At 46.6% G+C, this 20,059-nt stretch overlaps 3 protein-coding genes across 3 annotated transcripts; 2 read left to right on the forward strand and 1 right to left on the reverse strand.

Annotated features, from left to right (window-relative positions):
• Window positions 1-602: 602 nt before the first annotated feature.
• KD926_001351 (reverse transcriptase) lies at window positions 603-1,871 on the reverse strand (the record flags this gene model as incomplete). The annotated part of the gene is made up of 3 exons (XM_053105051.1): window positions 603-629; window positions 1,151-1,362; window positions 1,469-1,871. The coding sequence occupies 3 exons, from the start codon at window positions 1,869-1,871 to the stop codon at window positions 603-605; spliced, it is 642 nt and encodes a 213-aa protein (XP_052951754.1).
• Window positions 1,872-16,146: 14,275 nt separating this feature from the next.
• On the forward strand, window positions 16,147-17,267 carry KD926_001353 (nucleotide-diphospho-sugar transferase; the record flags this gene model as incomplete). The annotated part of the gene is made up of 4 exons (XM_053105052.1): window positions 16,147-16,418; window positions 16,516-16,618; window positions 16,676-17,041; window positions 17,103-17,267. The coding sequence occupies 4 exons, from the start codon at window positions 16,147-16,149 to the stop codon at window positions 17,265-17,267; spliced, it is 906 nt and encodes a 301-aa protein (XP_052951755.1).
• A 750-nt stretch (window positions 17,268-18,017) lies between these two features.
• On the forward strand, window positions 18,018-18,737 carry KD926_001354 (uncharacterized protein; the record flags this gene model as incomplete). The annotated part of the gene is made up of 1 exon (XM_053105053.1): window positions 18,018-18,737. The coding sequence occupies one exon, from the start codon at window positions 18,018-18,020 to the stop codon at window positions 18,735-18,737; it is 720 nt and encodes a 239-aa protein (XP_052951756.1).
• Window positions 18,738-20,059: the final 1,322 nt, after the last annotated feature.

The following is a 20,059-nucleotide window of genomic DNA, read 5'->3' on the forward strand; positions in this document are numbered from 1 at the left end:
CAGTTATGCCTGGTTCTGGAAGTACCTAACCCGAATCATGAGGATCACCAAGCTACTATCAACTGCTTATCACCTACAGACTAACGGCCAAACTGAGAGAGTTAACACTATCCTAGAACAATAATTACGCGCTTATGTGTCATACCTGCAAGACGACTGGTCCGAATGGCTCCCACTTGCTGAGTTTGCTGCTAACTCTGCCAAAGGGAATTAGAGAGTATAAAAAAAGCAGTGAATGCCTCCAATTCAGTACCTATTGGTATCTTAATTTCGACTAATCCACAACATGTTACTAAGACGGGCTGCGAAAATCGTGTTTATCTCTGTGGAGCAGTTCGCTTAAAGATCGTGAGTGGAACCATCGGAACTACTGTGGCAAGGGTGGTCCTATTATATTTGTATACAGCTGGCAAGGTTCGTAGATGGAAATGATGTACAAAGGGCACACCCACAGGGGTCCACACGATCTTTTCGCACCCTAACATAGTACATACTCTGTACGGAGTACTCCGATAAGCAGCTGAATTATGGATCATATAAGTCGCTTGCTTGACCCACTACTATATAGCTTTGCCACTTCAGCTGAATGACTGATCATATTGTTACGCCTGTCGGTTCCACCAAGGACTCTGTATCAGTTAGTTATCTTGGTTAGATACGATTTTGTCCGCACCCCAAAATCCAAGCCATTGTATCGAATTTTGAGATAGTGTACAGCCGTCAAAAGTGCCGAGTTCAATAAGGGTAGTGTCGGTTGACTTGGTCATTGCCCTAAGCAGATACCCTATCGATTCAACTGAATGTAGGTATATGCTCGGTGGGTAAAAGTGAAGTGTCATTTCTAAACTACAATCTGCCTAGCCATTTATAGTTCCACTTGTTTACACCTATGCATTCCTGATCCATTGGTATGTCATTTGGAATGGTAGGCCAAGTCTAGGCCAAGCAAGGTGCTGTGCGGTATGTGGATTAGGTCAGGATACTCCACCTCTCTGCTCTGGTTGACAATATTGTTCCAACAAGTAGTTTACCTCGATGCCAGGCCTAAGTTTACCGTTCGGCGGGGGTAGCAACTTGGAATAGGAAGGGTTTGATGTGAGATGAATACATCTAGGTTTTAGTATCGCACACTTTCCCGCTCGCCGCATACGCACTGGTCTTCATCTCGAAAGCGGAACGTCTTGGCATATGTTGATAGCCAGCTGTGTCCCGTCCGCAACTGCGTTAGCAAGTACGCCCGGTTACGAGGCAGGGTCCCGTAGAGCCGTCTCGTATACTTGGCCGGTAGTGTCTTGTCGATCTTTCGAAGGTGACCGCCGTTCCGAGACTCCTTCCACTCCTTTTCCCACCGAGCGTAGGTGCCTTTTCTGACGTGGGCCCTCTCGCGAGACAGTAAAGGAGAAAATGGGTGGGTTTGGCCCGGCTTGTATGATACAGTGTAGGTGTGTGTGTGTGTGTGTATTCATACGCTGAAGCTTGGCGGTATCGGCCGGTTTGGTAACCTGGCTGTTTATAACGATCTGCCCTTTTCCGTAGGCTGTTTTCCGCCGGGTAAGATGTATCAATTCAGTCTTTTCGGCAGCGAAGGATGCGCCTATTTGCCGTGCCCAAGCTTGAACTCGGGGAATATCTTCTTCCTGGATCTTCTTGATGTTCTCTTCAGCTGTTCGGCTAGTTCGCCAGCGGAAATAGTCGTCGATATAGGCCGATGCGCTACCGTTACTGTCGACCGGTTGATCTACCAGAACAGAATTATAGAAACCAAACAGAATTGGTGAGAGTGGCGATCCTTGTGCCAAGCCAGCATTTTCCAGGGGTAAGTTTTCTGTTTCAAAGTTATCAAATGTAACACTAGCTTGTCGGTCTTTCATGAAGCTACAGATCCACTGTCAGGCCTTTGATGGGATGCCTTTAGCTCGCAGTCGGGCGTCGAGGTTGATTCGGTGGACCCCATTGAATGCGCCTTTTAAATTAAACGCGATTAGTGTTACTACCCTGGATCGCACCCAGGCTCGATCTACTGCGTTAGCAAGTACCAGCAGGGCTTGCTCAGTGTTCCGTCCTGGTCTGCCTCCAAATTGTGTGTCTGGAAGGAGTTTATATTTCTCCGCCCAATAGGACAGTCGTCAGGCCATAACGGCTTCTAGTAGTTTCCCCAGCGTATTCAGTAGTGATATCGGTCAGTATGCTCCCGGCGCTGAATAGTCTGGCTTTACCGGCAACGATCCGCGCCTGTTTCCATTGTCTGGGATAGTAGCCCAGGTCCACTGACTTTGTGAAGATAGTGGTGATAGTTTCTTTTAGATGAGCCCACAGGTGTTTCCATATAAGTGTAGGAATTCTATCTCTACCAGGGGCCGTAATTCCCTTAGCGACTCGGAAGGATCGGTAAATCTCTTGTTCGGTAATCGGCTCTTACGGCAGTTCTTCTGTTGGGTTAATCTCTGCTTTCACTTTGGGTTCTGCTATCTTTGGATAGAAAGAGTCAAGGAACGTTTTTACTTTTATTTGGTTGTCAGCTACCTCCTCTGTGCCTATTTTAATCGCTAGGATGCTTGTGTAAGTGTCTCGGGGGCGCATATATGTAGCTGCTTTCTACAGATAATCTTTACCTGCTTTGTCAAGAAACTCCCTCCAGTAGCATATTTTTGCCTTTTCAATTGCCCTCGTCTATTTTCGCCTTTTCTCGCGCATTTCTACAAACATCTTCTTGGTAGTTGGGTGGTTGGGTCTTAGGGTAACACAGCCGTCTTGTTACCTCCGGCGGGTTTGGTTGACTTCCGCTTGTTAGGTCTTGAGATCGGCAGTAAACCAGCGTTTCGAGTACGGGCACGGATCCTGCACCGGCACATGCTGGTCTAGCGCAATTATTGTGGTTTGAATCAGATAGTCGACTGTTTGGTCTAGATCCTGCTTGGATTAAATCCTCGGACGTAGGTCAATCGATCTCATTATCGTTTAGCCTACATGAGCCCAGTCTGCTCAGTCATACGCTCTTCTCGGCTTGGGTTTCCTAGTCTGCTCTGGTTGGAGGCTCCATTCCGAGTACGTACCCCGGTAGTCGGACCCGTAGGGGTTATAGTAAAGTTAGCATTTGATCAGCCGTATTATGTCATTTATAAGTGTGAGATCGAGTACCGATGTGGTCCTAGATTTGTTCAGAGACCAAAATGTTATCTCGCCTGGGGGTAGGCACCATTGCAGCTCGTAGTTTTGAAAGAAATTGATTAGTTCGTCCGCATGTTTTGCGAAGCGGTAGTGTACCGTACGGTAGCTCCATGCCGGGTAATAGCGGTTAAAATCTCTGGCCAAGATAATTTTCGTCGCGCGGTTGTCTTGCTCAGTTTGATCTTGGATAGTTCGCTAAATTTCTGCTAGAATTTCGCGTGCGCTGCTCGTTTCAACTGTATCATGCAACGCGATTGGCTGAATATAGATCTAGAACACTAGATACTGGAGCTCTAGGGTCCAGATCTTGATGGTCACCACATCCGGGTGACCACACTGGATTTGGCGGTATGATGATGTAGAGATCCTCCGGTTAACATAGAGGAGGCTGCGGAACCGAGGTATTTCACGACGTATAGATCGGTAGAGTCGCCATGCGCTGTAGTTAACATGGGTGTAGTATGCTGTCTTTAGTGATTCCTGAATCAGAAGCAGGTCTAGATTTTAGCTTTAATGATCGTTAATAAGGGCCTCCATCCCTAGCCTAGATTTTATAGTGTTCAGCTGTAAGATGCGAAGGTTTGCTGTCATTGGGATGGGCTAAGGTTGGGGTATGCCTGGCATGCCCGGTCGCCTGTCGGGTATTCTCTATTGCAGCCTGAGCATCTCGGCCTTATTCCTGGAAAGCAGCAACGCTAGTCGTGCTCCCTTGCGCAGTATCCGCATTTAACCCGTTCCTTGCACGACCAGGCTAGGTGACCAAATTGTTGGCAGCGGCGGCACCTCTTCTTTTTCACCCGATAAGGTTTTACGCTCCCGATAAATCTTTATCTTACTAAGAGTCTGTTATTGATAATCCATTCTGCTGCCTCCGGTGAGTCCAGCCAGACCCCCATCGAGGCAGATTTTCCCAGGGGCATGTCTCTCTTCTTCAGCCATACGATGTCTTCGACCCGGAACTTCTTGTTATGGAGATCGTTCTCAGACATAATCTTCTCTATTCCCTGTTTCTTGTTTCCTTCTAGTTCAAAGTCCTCGGTCGGGACTCAGTGAACCACGATCCCAAACCAGGGTTTCACTACTTTGGTACTGTTTTCCAGCTCCTCCAGTTACTCGGTGCTGTTCCGGGCTGTCTCCGCAGACTGGGTGTCCCGGAATCGGATGACATACCCTGTTTTGGTAGTACCAATACCCGCTACTTGTACGTCTTTGGTGGTCTCTGCGTTCAGCAGAGCGGTCCTGATATGTGTATTCGCTGCTTCAGTAAGCAGGGCTCTCAAGAATCGGTTATTATTAATATCTTGAACTAGGGTTAGTACGATACTAATTCGGACGCAATTGGGTTTCTTTCTGGGCCGCGGGACGGTTTTCGCGGGATCTGGCAAAGGGTTGCCAGCGGCCACTTCCGCCCAGGATCTGTTCCCGGGGGTGTTCAGCGGTTGTACCTCCAGTTTGGCCCGAAGGGCTTGAATCTCTTCCCGCAGTTTCTCATTGTAAGTTCGCAGGAACTGTTGTTCTGCTTTAAGTTCTTGACCTCCGCCTTCACTGTTTCGATTATCTCGGTCTGGTGCTTGAGCGCCTCATTAAAGCTGTTAAAATACTGTCGGACATTTTGGTTCGTTACCCGCCCGTTATTTTCTCCGCCGGTCGCAAATTGTTGGAGTGCTGGTATGGCTTACGGCGCTAACCTGCATGTAGTTAGTCAGTCATCTGACCCACACTGGGCAGCTGCATCTCTAGAACCTCTGCAGTTGCAGTATTAGGAATGATCAAGCGTTTCCATCCGATTTTCGAGCCTTATCAGAGCTATCGTTCATCACAAATTCAGGGTTCGCGATCGGCTCATTTCCTTCTGCGTCGAGGCCTCGCCTGTGGCATTTTCTTGCTGCTGGGATCCTCGGGCGAAAGTCATAGTCGCTGAAAAATTGTCGCTGTTTCTTGGGTGTTTGTGGGATGGGGTTCGGTAACCCCTGCGGGCGGGATCGCTATCGGGCCGAGACTAGTTCCCGCTCGGCACACAATGACAGCCACAACACCTCAATAACTGGCGATGGTTTGATATCCGGATTCGTCTCTTCAAAAACAACGTTATTCTGTAACTGTAGTCTTTTTGGGGTATCCTCGTATGATACAGTGCGTCTCGAAACTGGTGCACCCGCCTACACTCTTCGAGAGACTCTCTAGCCCCACCGCCAATATACACTAGTCTATTTGGGATTTTTTCGGAGTACCCCTGTCAATTAGACGTGTATTACTTCTTACATAGATTACGCACCCACTACAAGCATGTATTCGCTTGTAAATTTAATACAGTCAGCGTTCATTAGTAATTGGAACACGGTACCTGGCCCACTTATGTTTCTGCCAATGAGCGGAAGTACTAATGAGCGGCCACTGTACATCTGTTATCTCCATACCTCCCTCCAAAATAGCCTTCCTTGGGAGGCATATTTTAACAGTCAACCACAAGTAGTCGAACCAAAGGTGGCTCCAAACCCAGCTCCTTCTAAGCTTGAGCTTATCGATGACATGATCTATAGTGGCGAACTATGTATACATGAGATGGGATAGGCCGCTGATTGTCACAGGAGTACCATCTCTTCTAATCAACGGATGTCTGGCAGCGTCAAAGCACCGCCTAAAAAAAGGCGGACGTTCCCGTTGTATCACCCCAGTCATGCTCGAGGCTTTGTGCGATCACCTGCTCGAAAAGCCCCAGCGGTCAACTCCCTCTAGCCAATGTTACCTCCTGAAGCCAGGGAGCTTCCCTGTACGGAGGAACGTTCCGGTTAGTTAGTATAGGATCAAGGGATCCTCCGCGGTAGGCATCCAGGAACATTCCTAGGGATCCTGCAGGCAGTATATAGAGTCCCTGGATCCTCCCCCCTAGATAGCCTTTCCTCCCTATGGGAAAATTCTTTGACTACGAGTCATAAACAAACTTGTCTTTTACTAAGCTCCTTTGTAGACCGTCACAGCCAATACCTAACCACTCATTTCCTAGAAAACAAATCGCCACCATGATTGGCTATTTAGGCGAAAAGTATGGCTATGGAGCTTTCTTATGTGATTTACAGTAGAGGTCTTGCGCGTGAATGGCGGCATTATATTGATCAGATCCCCATTGCCCCACTGAACTATTGATCTTATTACTATTGTTTTTATTTATCAATGTTTAACGTGAGCAACATCAGCCCGCCACTTTCGGGCCTTTCCACCCCCCTGTTGAAGGAAAATCGCGTTCAATAAATTTCGACGCCAAGAGAAATCAGTCTAAGTATGTCAATAGTGAAAATCATTTCTTCTATAAGAAAATCCCGCGCGAGCCCCTACTACAGTCACTAGGGAAAACTTCTTTCTCCTTAATAACTGCTTTTCTTTTCTCAGCATCCACTGCCAAGGCTTTAGCGCAGATACTTAATTCATTAAATCACGCTTAGTTGAGGGCCGCCGTAATATGCTCCTAAACTAATACCGTGACTCCCAATGTTTACCGCCTAATATTCACAGTACGAGATGCAATATTACGGACTGAGATAAAGGACCATACACGCTACATTGTCTAACGAGGCTCAACTTTAGAATGGCTGGATTAATGAATGATCTGTGCTAGGGCCTTGGCAGTGGGTCCCGTGTAAAGAAAAGTAGTCACTTCTGTAACGAGGAAACAGATTTCGCTAGTGACTGTACTAGTACAAAGATCGCAATTTATTTTCCAGTTAGTTATATAGATCATATACTGTGTTTTTGGAATGGAATATCCTCGTCGATCATTCTCCAATTTCAAGTGTTAATCTGTAAGGGCAAATATAGGCGAGAGGGGGAAGATAAAGTATAAAAGCTACTTTCCCATCCGGCTCTAAAGCTATGTTCAAGTTAGGATTTGCATTCGACTGCATACAAAGACAGCACTCCCTTGACCGCGAAGATGCAGATTATCTCGTTTATTCTTTCCTCTCTATTTGTTGCTGCTACAACTACAGCGATCCCAATTCATAATGAGTCACCGAATGGGGTAACTGGTCCACAAACATGTTCTGAGTGGCAATCGGCAATTACCCAGGCTAGATCCGACAGAGACCATGCGACGCTCCATTATAAGAATCAACACACGGCGGACAGCTATATTGCCATGACTAACGCCACCTCTCAATATGCACGCGTGGCAATTCAGAGGGCAAGTACTACTCATGCTACTCAAACGATGGTCTACCTACAGTGCTAACATCAAATATATTAATAGCCGGCTGGTTGTCCAGTTCCCGCATATTCATAAGTTTGTGTGTCACGAGTCCACTGTGGCTGTCTTGAATGCGTGGCACCCTATCAGGACTGCTACCCCATTCCCCACAATGGGATTGTCTTCGGGCCGAGGCGGTCCCGAAGGCTTGGCGAATCGCTCTTGTATATAGTCGCTGAAGATCGCATGACTTAGAGATCTTCAAGATTCAGTCTTGTTCCAATGCTACTGTTCCCTTCCTCATCTTCTCCTTACCCAGTTGACAGGTCCTGTCCTATATACAGTCCTTTACATTGTGGCTCTGAGATTCGAAATCAAATAGTATTGTAATAGTCAATGCTTACCGTTGGATCTACACCCATATATATGCTGACACATTGCGTAGGAAGCGACGAGTAGTTCCGGTTTGGATTCCTTGCTGAATTTAAAACACCGGAATCTAGGTCCTCGAGGATTAGTTCAAGATCTAGGGGACTTACTAAGATCACTCAGCAACTTTTCCGGAATTCAGATTTGTATTCCTCGTCAGTTGCTCGGTGACGCGTAATTCTAAGGACATTTCTTGCCTTTCTGGGGACATTATTCTATTTGACCACCCTCCTCCCTGGCCAATAGCTGATCTTATGGTTTGCAAGGAATGAAGATGCTATGATCGAATAGTGCAAATGGCTAGCACTACTGATATGATGTTCCGGGAGTCCTAGGAAAGAGATGTACCTAGAGTACAGAATTGAAGCGATAAGAAGATCCAGAATCTAGCAAACCGGTGAGTGAAGATATTCTCTTCATTTCTTTGTGCTTATATGATTACGCTATAGATTAGCCCAGCTCTAAATAATCACCTATATAACTTCGCCAATACAGTTGCGAGACAATGCACCGTATTTTAATGAAACCAAATCATGGTGTTGAGACTGACACGGGAATACTGATATTCCGGGCTCATTCCTAATATGGACTAGTGTCAACCAGGGTGGGGCTGGAGAATGTCTCGAAGAGTGTAGGAGGGTGCACCAGTTTCGAGACGCGCTGTAGGCATTTCCTGTTAGCAAATGTTTCAGTTTCTTTTCTCCCCTTGACTCCATTTGAAATAAGAGCCTCTTTTTTTCCGTGGTGCCCTTTCTGGGCGGGGTTTCCCGCTGAAGGAACGTGCTGTTGTGTGGAAGGTTGGACCACTGAATCCCTGCAGGCGTCGAGAACAAAACGAGTCGGACGAGCAATACTCTGTTCCCTTGCGGTATTATTAAACCCCTGTGATGGTTCCGCATCTGTTACTTCTGAATCTGATTCTGTGACATCAAGCCATCCATGGATATCCTCTCCTAGTCCAGACATGATTGATTCAATATGTTCCGTCACTACATTGGTTAGCTAATGGAATTGGTGGTGAATGGAGCTTATATTACCTTTCAGACAATCACCATATAACAAACCCAAGTATTCAATTAGGGACGTTCTGCAAGATCGTTTTATCTGTATGTCGGTTGGGTCAGGGGACGAACAGAGAAGTTTCGAAATAAATCCAGAACAAATCAGGTCGCGATCCGCTTCGGACATTTGTACTACCAAGTCACCAAAGGAACATATATAGTCACCAACTGACGTCTGCTGAAACTCTGACGCTGGGATTTCTCTCTGCGCAAGATATGGCCAGCTTATTTCGGCAGCAGACTGTCTCTCATTTCCAATTGGCTCTAAGATGCGAGGACAAGGGGTGCTGAATAAACCGCAGACCCTAGTCTCTATGCGACTGCTGAAGAGAGTGAACCCGGAGTGTTTTGCAATACTTGCGTTGGCTTCGAGAACATAGCGGTAATATTTAACTTCAAGGGCGATGCGGCCCTGATCTTGGAGTAGAGTTTTGCGAGAACAAAGTACTCCCTTTGGTTTATGTAGATGGAAATTCACAGGTGAATCTGAAAACCTCTCGGCTGGAGGGTTTCCACCTGGGCTAGATTCTTGTTGCATATGCATTTGTGACTTCGGGTTGTTAATGGAGTAATGTAATGCCCGTCAATATCATAAAGAGATGAGCTCACCCGATGAAGAGTGCGTAGGTCAAATAGAAATTGCAAATACAAGCCTTTTTTTCGGAAACCACAAAATCCAGAGCCAAGTTTACCACGTATGAAGTCAAGATTTACATCCGGCAAATTTGCGTTGATAGCTGCTCTCAGATTGAATGAGTTTCCAGTATCGTAGATCCAAATTATAACAGAGAAGACTCGCTATAAAAGGCCGTCAGGTACAGAATCTATTTGATCGTCCTTCAAGTCCACTTAATTTGTGCCATGCATGCCTTAAGCTTTATACCCAAAAAAGTGGCAAATCGCTCTCATGCGACTGGCCTAACGGCCTCATCGCGACCTGAAAATGGAACACTGCGACTAGCAAAACGGATCCCTGTAACTACGGGAACGGGACACTGCAACTAGCAAACCGGATCCCCGCGGACCCCAGAACGGAATACTGCGACCGGCAAAATGAACCACTGTGACTAGCAAAGCAGCCCTGTTTCACAACACGTACGGTGATTTTTAGCTTAGGTATCTGGTCACTGACAAAGCACCCTGCCTGTCTGACCTGTTAACCTAGTAGACAAACGTAAGCAAACGCAAACCCTAGCCTGAGGGGGGAGACTACCTACCATTAACATGGCTTGAATTTGTTATAGAGAAACGAAGCAAATGCGTAAAAACGCTTTAGATAGGAGAGCAAAACAATTTAAAGTAACTAAACAGCAAAGAAGAATCGTATCTTCACTAAACAGTAAAAAGGCTCGAGTTTCGGGTCTTCCCTATAATTTCCTATAGGGCTAGACGCAAGCACAGGTTGACATAGCGGGACTCAGTGTCCGAGGAGTTGCAAGCTGGGGAGGATGGAGAAGCTTTCGAAGTTGCGGGGCTCGAAGACGGACTTGCGCTTGTACTAGTCAAGGACTCAGAGTCAGACGCGCTGCATGAACTTCCAGTATTGAGCCCATTATCCAGCTTGCATTTATCTTCGTCGCCGTTCTGATTAAAGAAGGTGACCTCTCCCGTCTGGTTTACCATGATCCAAGCCGCATTTTTGCCGTTCACCTGTCCACATACTGCGACATCAATATAAGAGAAGTCTAGGCGAGCGCCATTAACGGCTACAGTGAGATCTAAGATGATTTTTGATCAGCTTATCTGGTGATCAATCATGTCTTTAGATTTGCTGTACATACCTGAGCAATCTTCTCCGTTAAGCTTTGCAAATGATGCAGAGTAGCCGGTGCAACCATGAACATCGTTGGAGTATATTTTACACTCACGATCTGCGTCGATGACCTGAAGGCCTCCTCCTAGAGAAGTGCGTATAAAAGTGCCAACGATAAATGCGGGGATTGCAAAATGCATGTTGGAGTCGGTATGGGTAAGAATAAAATTTGCGATGAGAGGTTAAATGTTATCTTATGGTATTGGATCCAGCGGCCATCCTTATATGCGGAAAACAGATTAAACGCATCAGTCCGTATCAATTTCCGATCCTGACTCTTCTTTTGCGTAGTAAGCGTTCGGTAGCAAGACGATGAACATCTTCTGCATGTCTGCGAAGATGCATTTCATGTAGGAGATCCTCACTACACATATGACATCTCCAAATCCTTCAAGTGCTTGTCTCGAAAGTGTCGCAATGTTGATTTGTATTCGCTATATTTATGTGTTCGACGATGAACGGGCAGCAGGTCATCACCATAACATTGAAAGCATCGTCGAGGTTTTTTGGTCTTCCGAATATAGTTTCCCGCCTTCTCCAGAAGCAATTCTTCCTTCGAGATTTCGGGAGAGACCGAGGCTATCCTGGTTGTTCGGTTTTCCATTGCAGTGTGCTCTTCATCAGGCTCATCGCTTGGAGCTGACCGTTTACGTCGTCCTCGCAATGGCCCACCTTCAAGGTGACAACAGTATTGCGAGATGGCAGCGACAGCAGCATTTCGTCTCTGCCACTCTGCCTCCAATGAATCGGAAGTCGGCCAGGTTAACAACTTCTCGAGAATATTAATCTGCTCTGGCAACATACTGACTGTTTGTAATACGTCTTTCGCTTCCTCGTCGTCGATAGCCGCTCCAGAGAGCTGTCGCTCAATATCTATATTCGCCTGTTTGCGGTCAAACTCCTTCCGAACTTTCTGTCTCAATGCCCTCTCTAGTCGGCCAAACGTGTTGAGCTTTTCGTGGGCAAATTTTTCACGTCGCGATCGCATTTGCTCACTCTGATCATGAATGCAAATCTCAGCTTGCTCATCCAATCGCTGGGCTGCTTCAACATACTCTGGATTCACGGATCGACGCTCGTTGCTCGGCTGTCAGGTGTCGAGGTCGCCTCGTATCGATCCATCTGCTCATGCGAGTGATTGCGCGCATCAGAGATATGTTAGATTTGCGGCCATTCATCACACTTTGCATTTCCGTATCAATGTGTCGCGGAAGATAATGATTCGGGAAGGTGCGAGTATCTGCGTGCTTCATGATCAGGTTCTGCTGCGCTTCGCCAACCGCATCGCTGTTATTCAACATCTTTCCGCCTCCATAGCGCATACGATGCGCAAACATCGATTGAAGCTAGCCATGAATCTCTCCGAGATTTTTGAGCCGAGCGGACATGGTTGCTTTGGCTATGGGTTGATCCCACCGAAGAACTGGATGCCCATCATTTATGACTTCTGTCTTGCAAAAGATGTAATAATCCTCGAGCTCGGGTTTCAAATGGAGTGGCATCTGCTGGCAATCACCTTGCACAAAAAGTCTTCGTAGTATCTCCATAGAGGAAAGGGCGGGAGATTCAAAAGCTTGGAGCCAGAGGAGTATACCAAAGATGAATACATGCGGGCTAAAAATGAGAGGTGGGTCGTCGATAATCTCAGGCAATGGGAAAGTATTGCTGGGAAGGTAAAGAAAAGAGAAAAGAGGTCAGCCAATGAGCCTGCTGGGATGGAGTGATAGCATAGACGTACATAGTTTCAGACCCGAGGAGCCGCTTCGTGTGCTCTGACCTGATCTCCGCAAGAAGCACGGGAGGGCCACCCTGAGGGTTCTTTTGGATAGAGAACTGCAAATTCTTGAACTGTAGCGAAAGCAGGGCTCTCAGTCGATTCACAGTAAAAATACCAAGCATGCTGAAAAGACGCATTTGAATACGCTCGAAGCCAAAATGAAATCGCCTTTCTTGGGTTCGAAGAATGGTCTCGTTCAACTCGGTCAAGTCCTGTACAAAAACCGGTTCTTTGCCTCGTTCCTGTTGATTCAGTCCGAATTTGTCGGTCAGTTTCCGAATTCCCTGGGATACATTAGCTTCGTATGTTGCAAGAGGAGAGAGGACGGACAGCTTACCGCGTTAATCTCTTCGCTATCTTCACAGCTGATCCTCATACGGTTTATTCTCTGAAAGTAACCTTGAAAGCTCTTCCCGTCGGCTCTGAGTGCACTAGCTTTCTTTGTTCCCTTTAGATGCCTGCCAATCTGGCCATACTTGAGTTTCAGGCAATAGTTGAGAAATCGATGTACATCGTTAGGAGCGACCTGGCGAAGAGCCTCCGTCGGGTCATTCAATATCGAAAGGGCATCGGGGCTTACAGCCTTCACTCGGCAGTACCTGGCCATGTTAGCACACATTTTAACGCAAGTCGAAAAGGTTTACCCACTTATGCCAGCGCTGCTCAATTCGAATTCCGCGAACCTTAGTTTTCTCGGAACGCCCATAGTCAAGAGGAATGTTCGCAATATCCTCATCAGTGTCACCAGCGGGGTCGTCACTGAAATCCGGCAAAGTACCAGAGCAAACTGAGTCCTGCGCCGGGGGGGTTGGAGCTGCTCGCAGCCCAGTCGCAATTTCTAGAGGACTGCGGGGTTCCGGTGAGGTCTGAGTCGTCGAACCTCGCGCTTCGTCGTCATCCGATTCGTCGCTATCGCAACCGTTCGGCCGAAAAGACACACCAGATATCACTGCCATACCCCCGCGCCAGCTGGTCCGACAATTCGACGTCAAAGTACGTAGAAGACATGCTTGGGTCGGCAAGTTGGACAGGCCGTAGGCAAGGGTCACAGATGACGATTGTTGAGTCACAAAAATACCCCTTATTGGGCAGGCAAAAGAGCGGGAAGCGGAGGCGTAAAGGATAACGAGGGAGCCTTGGAAGGGAAAGATGAAGGCGAACGAGGGAGAGCAGGACGAGAGCAGTCGCAGGTTTTATGGCCAGCGACCACAAGGCCATCATAGCCAATGAGAGCCGGATCAAAGGTCGCCATTTTAGGCGCCGCGAAAGACATGGGAGCGATTTGGTGTTGGCAGAGCGACCATGTCCCTGAGTGGAAGGTCATGGAAAAGACGCCCAGGTAATCGGGCGGGCACCTAGGGGCGGGCAAGTGAGTGGTGCGCCGGCCGTTACGCCCTCTGTTACAGGGGCCCAGGACGCAGAGTGCGTGGTTATGGCCGGGCTGGTGCGTGCGTGAAGGGTTGGTGCCGAGACCGCCATTTTCGGCGTCAAAGGGGGCCAGTTCCGGCCGCACCAGCACAAATGGTTTTTGTTATCTAGTAGATGTCCTATTTTTCTGACCTAGCCTGCACGTGTTGATTATTCTCAGGCCCAAATAATAATTCATGAACAGTGGCTGTATTGACTGATTATGGATTGATGATTAGCAGATAACTTGGGAATCCAATCACAGCCATAGAACAACTGCAATATTAACAAACAACGCGGATTGAAAGATATCTTGAAGGTCCCGCAAGTTATTAACACTGGCCGTTCGGCCTTCAATCAACTAGATTAGTTAAAAGCTGAAGATGTTAGTGCTGGCATACATGTACCAGAAACACCTACAGTGCATAAAATGAAAAGAGCAACTGTGACGCGGAGGGGCTTTTCACCCACTAGGGCCTCTGACTCTATGGATCTTTCCCTCTAGATCCCGAGATATGTCAGATCAGCATGACTGGAGCGGAATAATAATGTCATTGTTACATTACCGTATCATACCGCGTGTGATTAGTGGTGGCCTAACCCAAGCCTCTATCTAAGCTCTTTATCTCTGTCATCTCCCTTGTCTGTATTAATTCTTCTTCTTTAGTTCTTCAGAATGTTACTTGATTCCAAGGACCTCTTAGTTTCTCCGCTCCATATAACGTACCTTAATCATTTGAGTGGCTTTTTTTCATATATACACTCGATGATATAATGAAATATATTTGAGTCTATAATAACCATGCCACTGTCCGATATACTCAGTGGTCTATGAATACGATTAGGATATTCTATTTATCTCCTGTAATCAATTATAATTATATTAATGTAAGTTAATATACTTAATCCTAATATAAAACTTTTAACATAAGTGTACCTTAATCCAACTCTTTTTATAGGTCTTGATATTACAATCAAGATATAGCGCTTACTAAGATCTTTATAGAGCTGTAGGTCCTTCTCATCTAGCTTGGAGAGTGGTCCTGTTGTTAGTTGACCTATTTTCTACTTTTTAATGCTTCGTTCAAGCTAAATATCTTACAAAATGGAGCAAAAGCCGCTCGTTCTACGCATTCATGTTAACTGATAGATTCTTGCCTCCCCTGGGCAGACCTCTCATCCTACTGTGTTCTTATTTTTGTTACTAACTTACTATATACACTGGTTATTATGCAGCGGCTTACTCTATCCGCGGGTCTGCCCTGTACGTGCTATCTAAGCCACGTGGGTAGGTCTTATGTTTTATAAAATAAAGTAGAAAGACAATGATTCATTAACTAGCTCGTTCCGTTTGAAAAGCTGTTCCATTTTGTACAGGGGCGTTAGCAGATGTCGGCAGGTATAAGCTACATGACTGGTTAATCGTGCGACTGATGTGGCTCACTGAGCTTGAATCGATCTTCTGTCACAGCCACCTTGGGATGTTATGTCCACTCCTAACTCTAATAACCCTAGAGGAGCAACCGGCCCTAACATTATGAGATGCCAAACCAGTACCGCGGTGTCTATGGTGTGGTTTTGATTTTGGGTCCCCTCCCGCTACTCGATTTTCATTTAATTCCCCTTCCTTTGTCTTTACATCGTGTTACTTCTTTCTGTCGCATCTAGGCACTCCTACCTTAGTTTGCTTCTTCGCGTCTTTTCTTCTCTCATTTTCCCTCTCATGGCCCGTTTTCATTGTTTCCATCGACACCCAAAAAATGTCATCTTGTTGTGAAGAACTCTTCAAAGCACATTGGCCGAACTGGGGGTGAGATCCATGCTCTTGTCTTGGTCGGTACGGCTGTCCAAGTCCACTCAAGAGAAAGGATCTGGATGAAATATGACATACCGTTAATGATATACAATGCACTACCGATATATCCGTTGCAAATCGAGCGACCAAGCACCCTTTGTTTCTGCTGCTCATGGTTCCTCCGCCAGTAGAATTCCCAGAAAACGCCTGAATTGATTATACTTTGTCTGCCACCAATAATTATGGTTATGCTCGCGGACTGAGTCCCGCTCAATCACTGCTTTTAAGGTGGCGTTCTGCCCAGTGCTTCCGTTCAAAATCCCCTCCTGTGCCCGAACACTCCGTCGGGTCGTGTGTTGATGTCATTTTGGCGAGCTGCTGGCTGAGAGTAGTGAAAAATTATGTCCCTACCATCGGTAACCCCAAGAGTTATGAGGACAATACCTGTCATTTCTCTTACTCTCTTGGCCGTGGTCATTTTTCTTTTACTACCCTTCAACTGCGTGTATCATCTTAATGATCAATCATCACCCTCAGTGGGGCCCACCCGTCGGCTGGTCCCGTTTCGCCTACGCGGAATATGTCACCAACACGCTCTATTTGTGTAATTCAGTCATGCTCTTTGAGGCTCTACATCGCCTAGGGAGTAAACCTGACCGTTTGATGATGTACCCTTCCGCCTTCTTGCAGGACGAGAAGGACGATTCTACCGAGCCGACTGCTTCGCAAGGCACGGGACGAATATGGAGTCAAGCTGATGCCGATAGAGGTGCAAAGTCGAGACAAGGGTAATGGTGAGTCTTGCATCTCTCATAGTCCGCTGGCAAGGGTGTCCTCTCTAGCTGCCCCATGTTTACGCTGATGCTTAACTCCCACAACTAATAGCAGTTCAGCTACCTGGGCGGACAGCTATACCAAGCTTCTCGCTTTCAACCAGACACAATACGATCGCGTCCTGAGTTTAGACTCGGACTCCACCATCTTGCAAGTCCGTGGTTCCTTCAAAAATAGTTGACTATTTCCTGTCGCTGATGCCGTTTTCCAGACCATGGATGAGCTCTTCTTCTCTCCGCCGTCCCCTGTGGCAATGCCCCGGGCCTACTGGCTCAATTTCAGCGATCGAATTCTCAGCTCGCAGCTTATCCTCGTCCGGCCGACGAACTTCGAATTTAATCGTATCCTGAAAGCCATCTCGGAGGCGGGAAACACCGACTATGACACGGAGATTGTAAATAATTTATACCGCGACAGTGCCCTCATTCTTCCCCATCGACCGTATGATATCTTGACGGGGGAATTCAGATCCAAAAGACACACCGATTATTTGGGAAATCCTCTTGAGTCGTGGGATCCCGTGGCCGCGTTTCAAGAAGCTAAGTTCCTTCACTTCTCGGACTGGCCCTTCCCGAAGGTAATATACTTACTGTCTTCTACCTCGGGTATCACTATAGTGCTAACGATCGGTTTCCTAGTCTTGGATCGCTGCCAGTCCAGCCACCGTTGAAGAAAAACAACCTACATGCGACTTGAACATTAATATTAGCTCGGATGGGTTAAGCTCTCATGATCTCACCAACTTTTCCTTTCTGGAAAACGAAACAACTTTGAGACAGAAACTTTTAGGGAGTAAGAAGTAATAAGTTCTATTAGAGAGGAACCACCGCAGAGGACGCTTAAATAATTACAGGGGGAAACGAGAAATTTGGTTTAGGAAGTTTTCAGAAATCTTATCATCCCCAACTGCAATTGAGTGTTTTCATTTTGAAACACTGATAGGTCTGTTTCTCTAAGTTCCCCTAGTACTTGAACAGGTCTTTAACGGGAAGGGTATACTTTCTATATCATTAATCGTACTGGTTCACAAATATACAGGAACTATGCGCGTGGAAGTGCAGCTGCTTGTCAACTACACAGACATGGATGGTGTGAAGCCTTTTTCCTGATGCCATGTTAGGGCTCTTGCACTACTAACACCCAACCTATATTTTCATTTAAATAATACCTCCGCTCCAAAAGGTTGTGAACCTGCTGTTCCAAATCTTTCATAATGTCTCTTGCATGATAGGTCTTATTTTTCTCTGGCACAATATCCCGGGCTGTCCCGTCAACTCGGCAACAGGAGATTATGAATCTTCCGTTGAATTATGCGGCGAGTCAATTGTCTAGACGCTTTGCATTGTAGTATATAAAGACACCGATCCCGCCCTAAAATGGAGAACCTGATCACTCAGCCGCCTTGACCTCTTTCAACTGAACACCTTGAATCAATACTTGCTTTCACGCTGTTCAAGAGATCAACTCGAGGTTCCGCAAATACTTTGCCAGAAGATTCCTAGCTCGTTCAGACCTGGTGTCTTCGAACGGAATTTCCAAACACACCAGAAACTATGGCCTCTATGCCGGGGGCTTCTGAAAAGGCTTCTGAGGACCCAACACGGCCAACGCATATCAACGTCACCGCCTCGGCCTCATCAAACATTCTGCACAAGCACAACAACGGAACACCGTTTACAGTCACCCTCACGGCTGTTTTACCCATTATGCCTAATGAGGTTAGCAAGCCTCTTACAGTGTTTATCCACGACACTCTGCTCGACCCCAAAGGGAATGTTTTCTTCCAGGGTGGCCTTGAGCTGGTGAGCTCTGATTCTGCTGAGCAGACTCAAGCGCCAGAGTCTGGACCGCCTCAGACCAGTATATATTATTCCTCCAAAGACCTCTACACCGTCGATCGTGAAAATGAGCAATATTTCGTGACTCTTCAGCCAGGTGTGCCTTACCGAGTGACCCATACCATGAAGGTTCGACAAAAGTTCTCAATGAAAAGTGCATATGACAAGGTGTCATGGGTGTCGCAGTTCGGACAAACTCAAGGGATCAATATTGGCGCAACTTATAAGGTCGAGTTTGGAGAAAGCATGAGCTATATCAGGTGGTTTCGACGCGGAAATAAGGAAGAAGTACTTAGCGGATACGAGGGTTTCTGGGGTCACCTTCGACGCCTCACCTGCTTAAAACGGAAGCCAAAAGATCGGATTGGCGATTCGGATATGCGTCCTATCCCGCTTATCCAGCTGAACGAAGTTCCTGTGACCGTTACATTCTAGGTAGCGACTGGGGGATTGTTTCCTGATTTCCGTTTTTTTCTCTCCTATAATCCTACCTATCCATCAGATCAACGGTGATTCGGATCTTTCTTATATATTGAAGCTAGGCTCAGATAATTTTTGTACCTAGTTCCTTCCATTTCCTTTAATCCCTGTACAATATCATTATATGCAATATTATTTTCTTTTCTCCACCTTATTTTTTCTTTGATTCCATCTTTCGGGACTCGTCCACCTTTGAGGTTTTCCCAACGTTCGAATACATGTAGGGCTTGTAGCAAACTACACAGTACATTGCGTTATTTTATCGCATATAGAACCACGATACTAGTTGGTTATCAACATTCTCATACGTCCGCAAATGGCAGGGTATCTACAGTAATGCAGTTTCGTACCGCTCAATTATAGAAGTTTCCCTTCAAAAGATTCAGCTCATAGATGTTGCAGACTTGAATGCTCTTAAGCTACCAGTAACCCTATCTCATGGTCTCATGTCTCTGTCCTGTGATATCTGTGATTGTCACTTAACTAATTCAGGCCGGATCTTGGGTTAATATATCTTTAGTTTCTAGGTTGCATATCCGTGAGGCATCCATAGCAAGCACTCTAGTCAGGTGTTGATGTTACAAATGACTTTACGCTATTTATGCAATTCGATTGAAGCATATTTAAAGCGAGAGCATATTGTCGAGTTTGGTTATTGGTACAGCGGCGGATTGACAGAGGGGTCAGGCATCAAGGCACCAAGGCATCACCTGGCTCCACAGAAGCTGGCGCCAATGGAAAGCCTCAAACCGGTGCATTCTCCCGCACACAAGACCAAAAATATCGGATTTGATTGCTCAAAAGTTCCGCCTCTCGGGCGCTAACCGCCAGTTGTGCCGTTATATCCGACATCGCAGACCAACAGAATTGCGTCTTTCAGGCTTCTCCGCATGCCATTTTGGTTCCACTCCGCCGACACCTAATAAAGCGCCTTCTTATCATCCAATCCTAGCCAAGAATTTGCGATGGGTTTAATCCTAGGCGGGTCTGTTCAAAATGGCCCAAAATCGATGGGGAAGACCACAAAAATTGCTTCTCTTCAAATTTCTCCGCTTCCCCTGCCAAGTGCGTTGGTTCATCGAAGTATAACAGCCTGATGCACGTCGGTTTAGCTTGAACGAGAAGGACCCAGAGCTGAAACTTAAGCTCCTATAAGGTTATCTCCTCTGTGCGACCGTTCGAGCGTGGTCGCCATTTGTTCGGCATAACAGTGTCGGGTATACGGGACCGTTGAAGCTTTTGCCGCCCAGACGATAGGCGTCGAACAATAAATGGGT

Source organism: Aspergillus affinis, assembly GCF_023601865.1.
Source record: "Aspergillus affinis strain CMG 70 chromosome Unknown NODE_127_length_104248_cov_91_105759, whole genome shotgun sequence".
Classification (NCBI taxonomy): domain Eukaryota; kingdom Fungi; phylum Ascomycota; class Eurotiomycetes; order Eurotiales; family Aspergillaceae; genus Aspergillus; species Aspergillus affinis.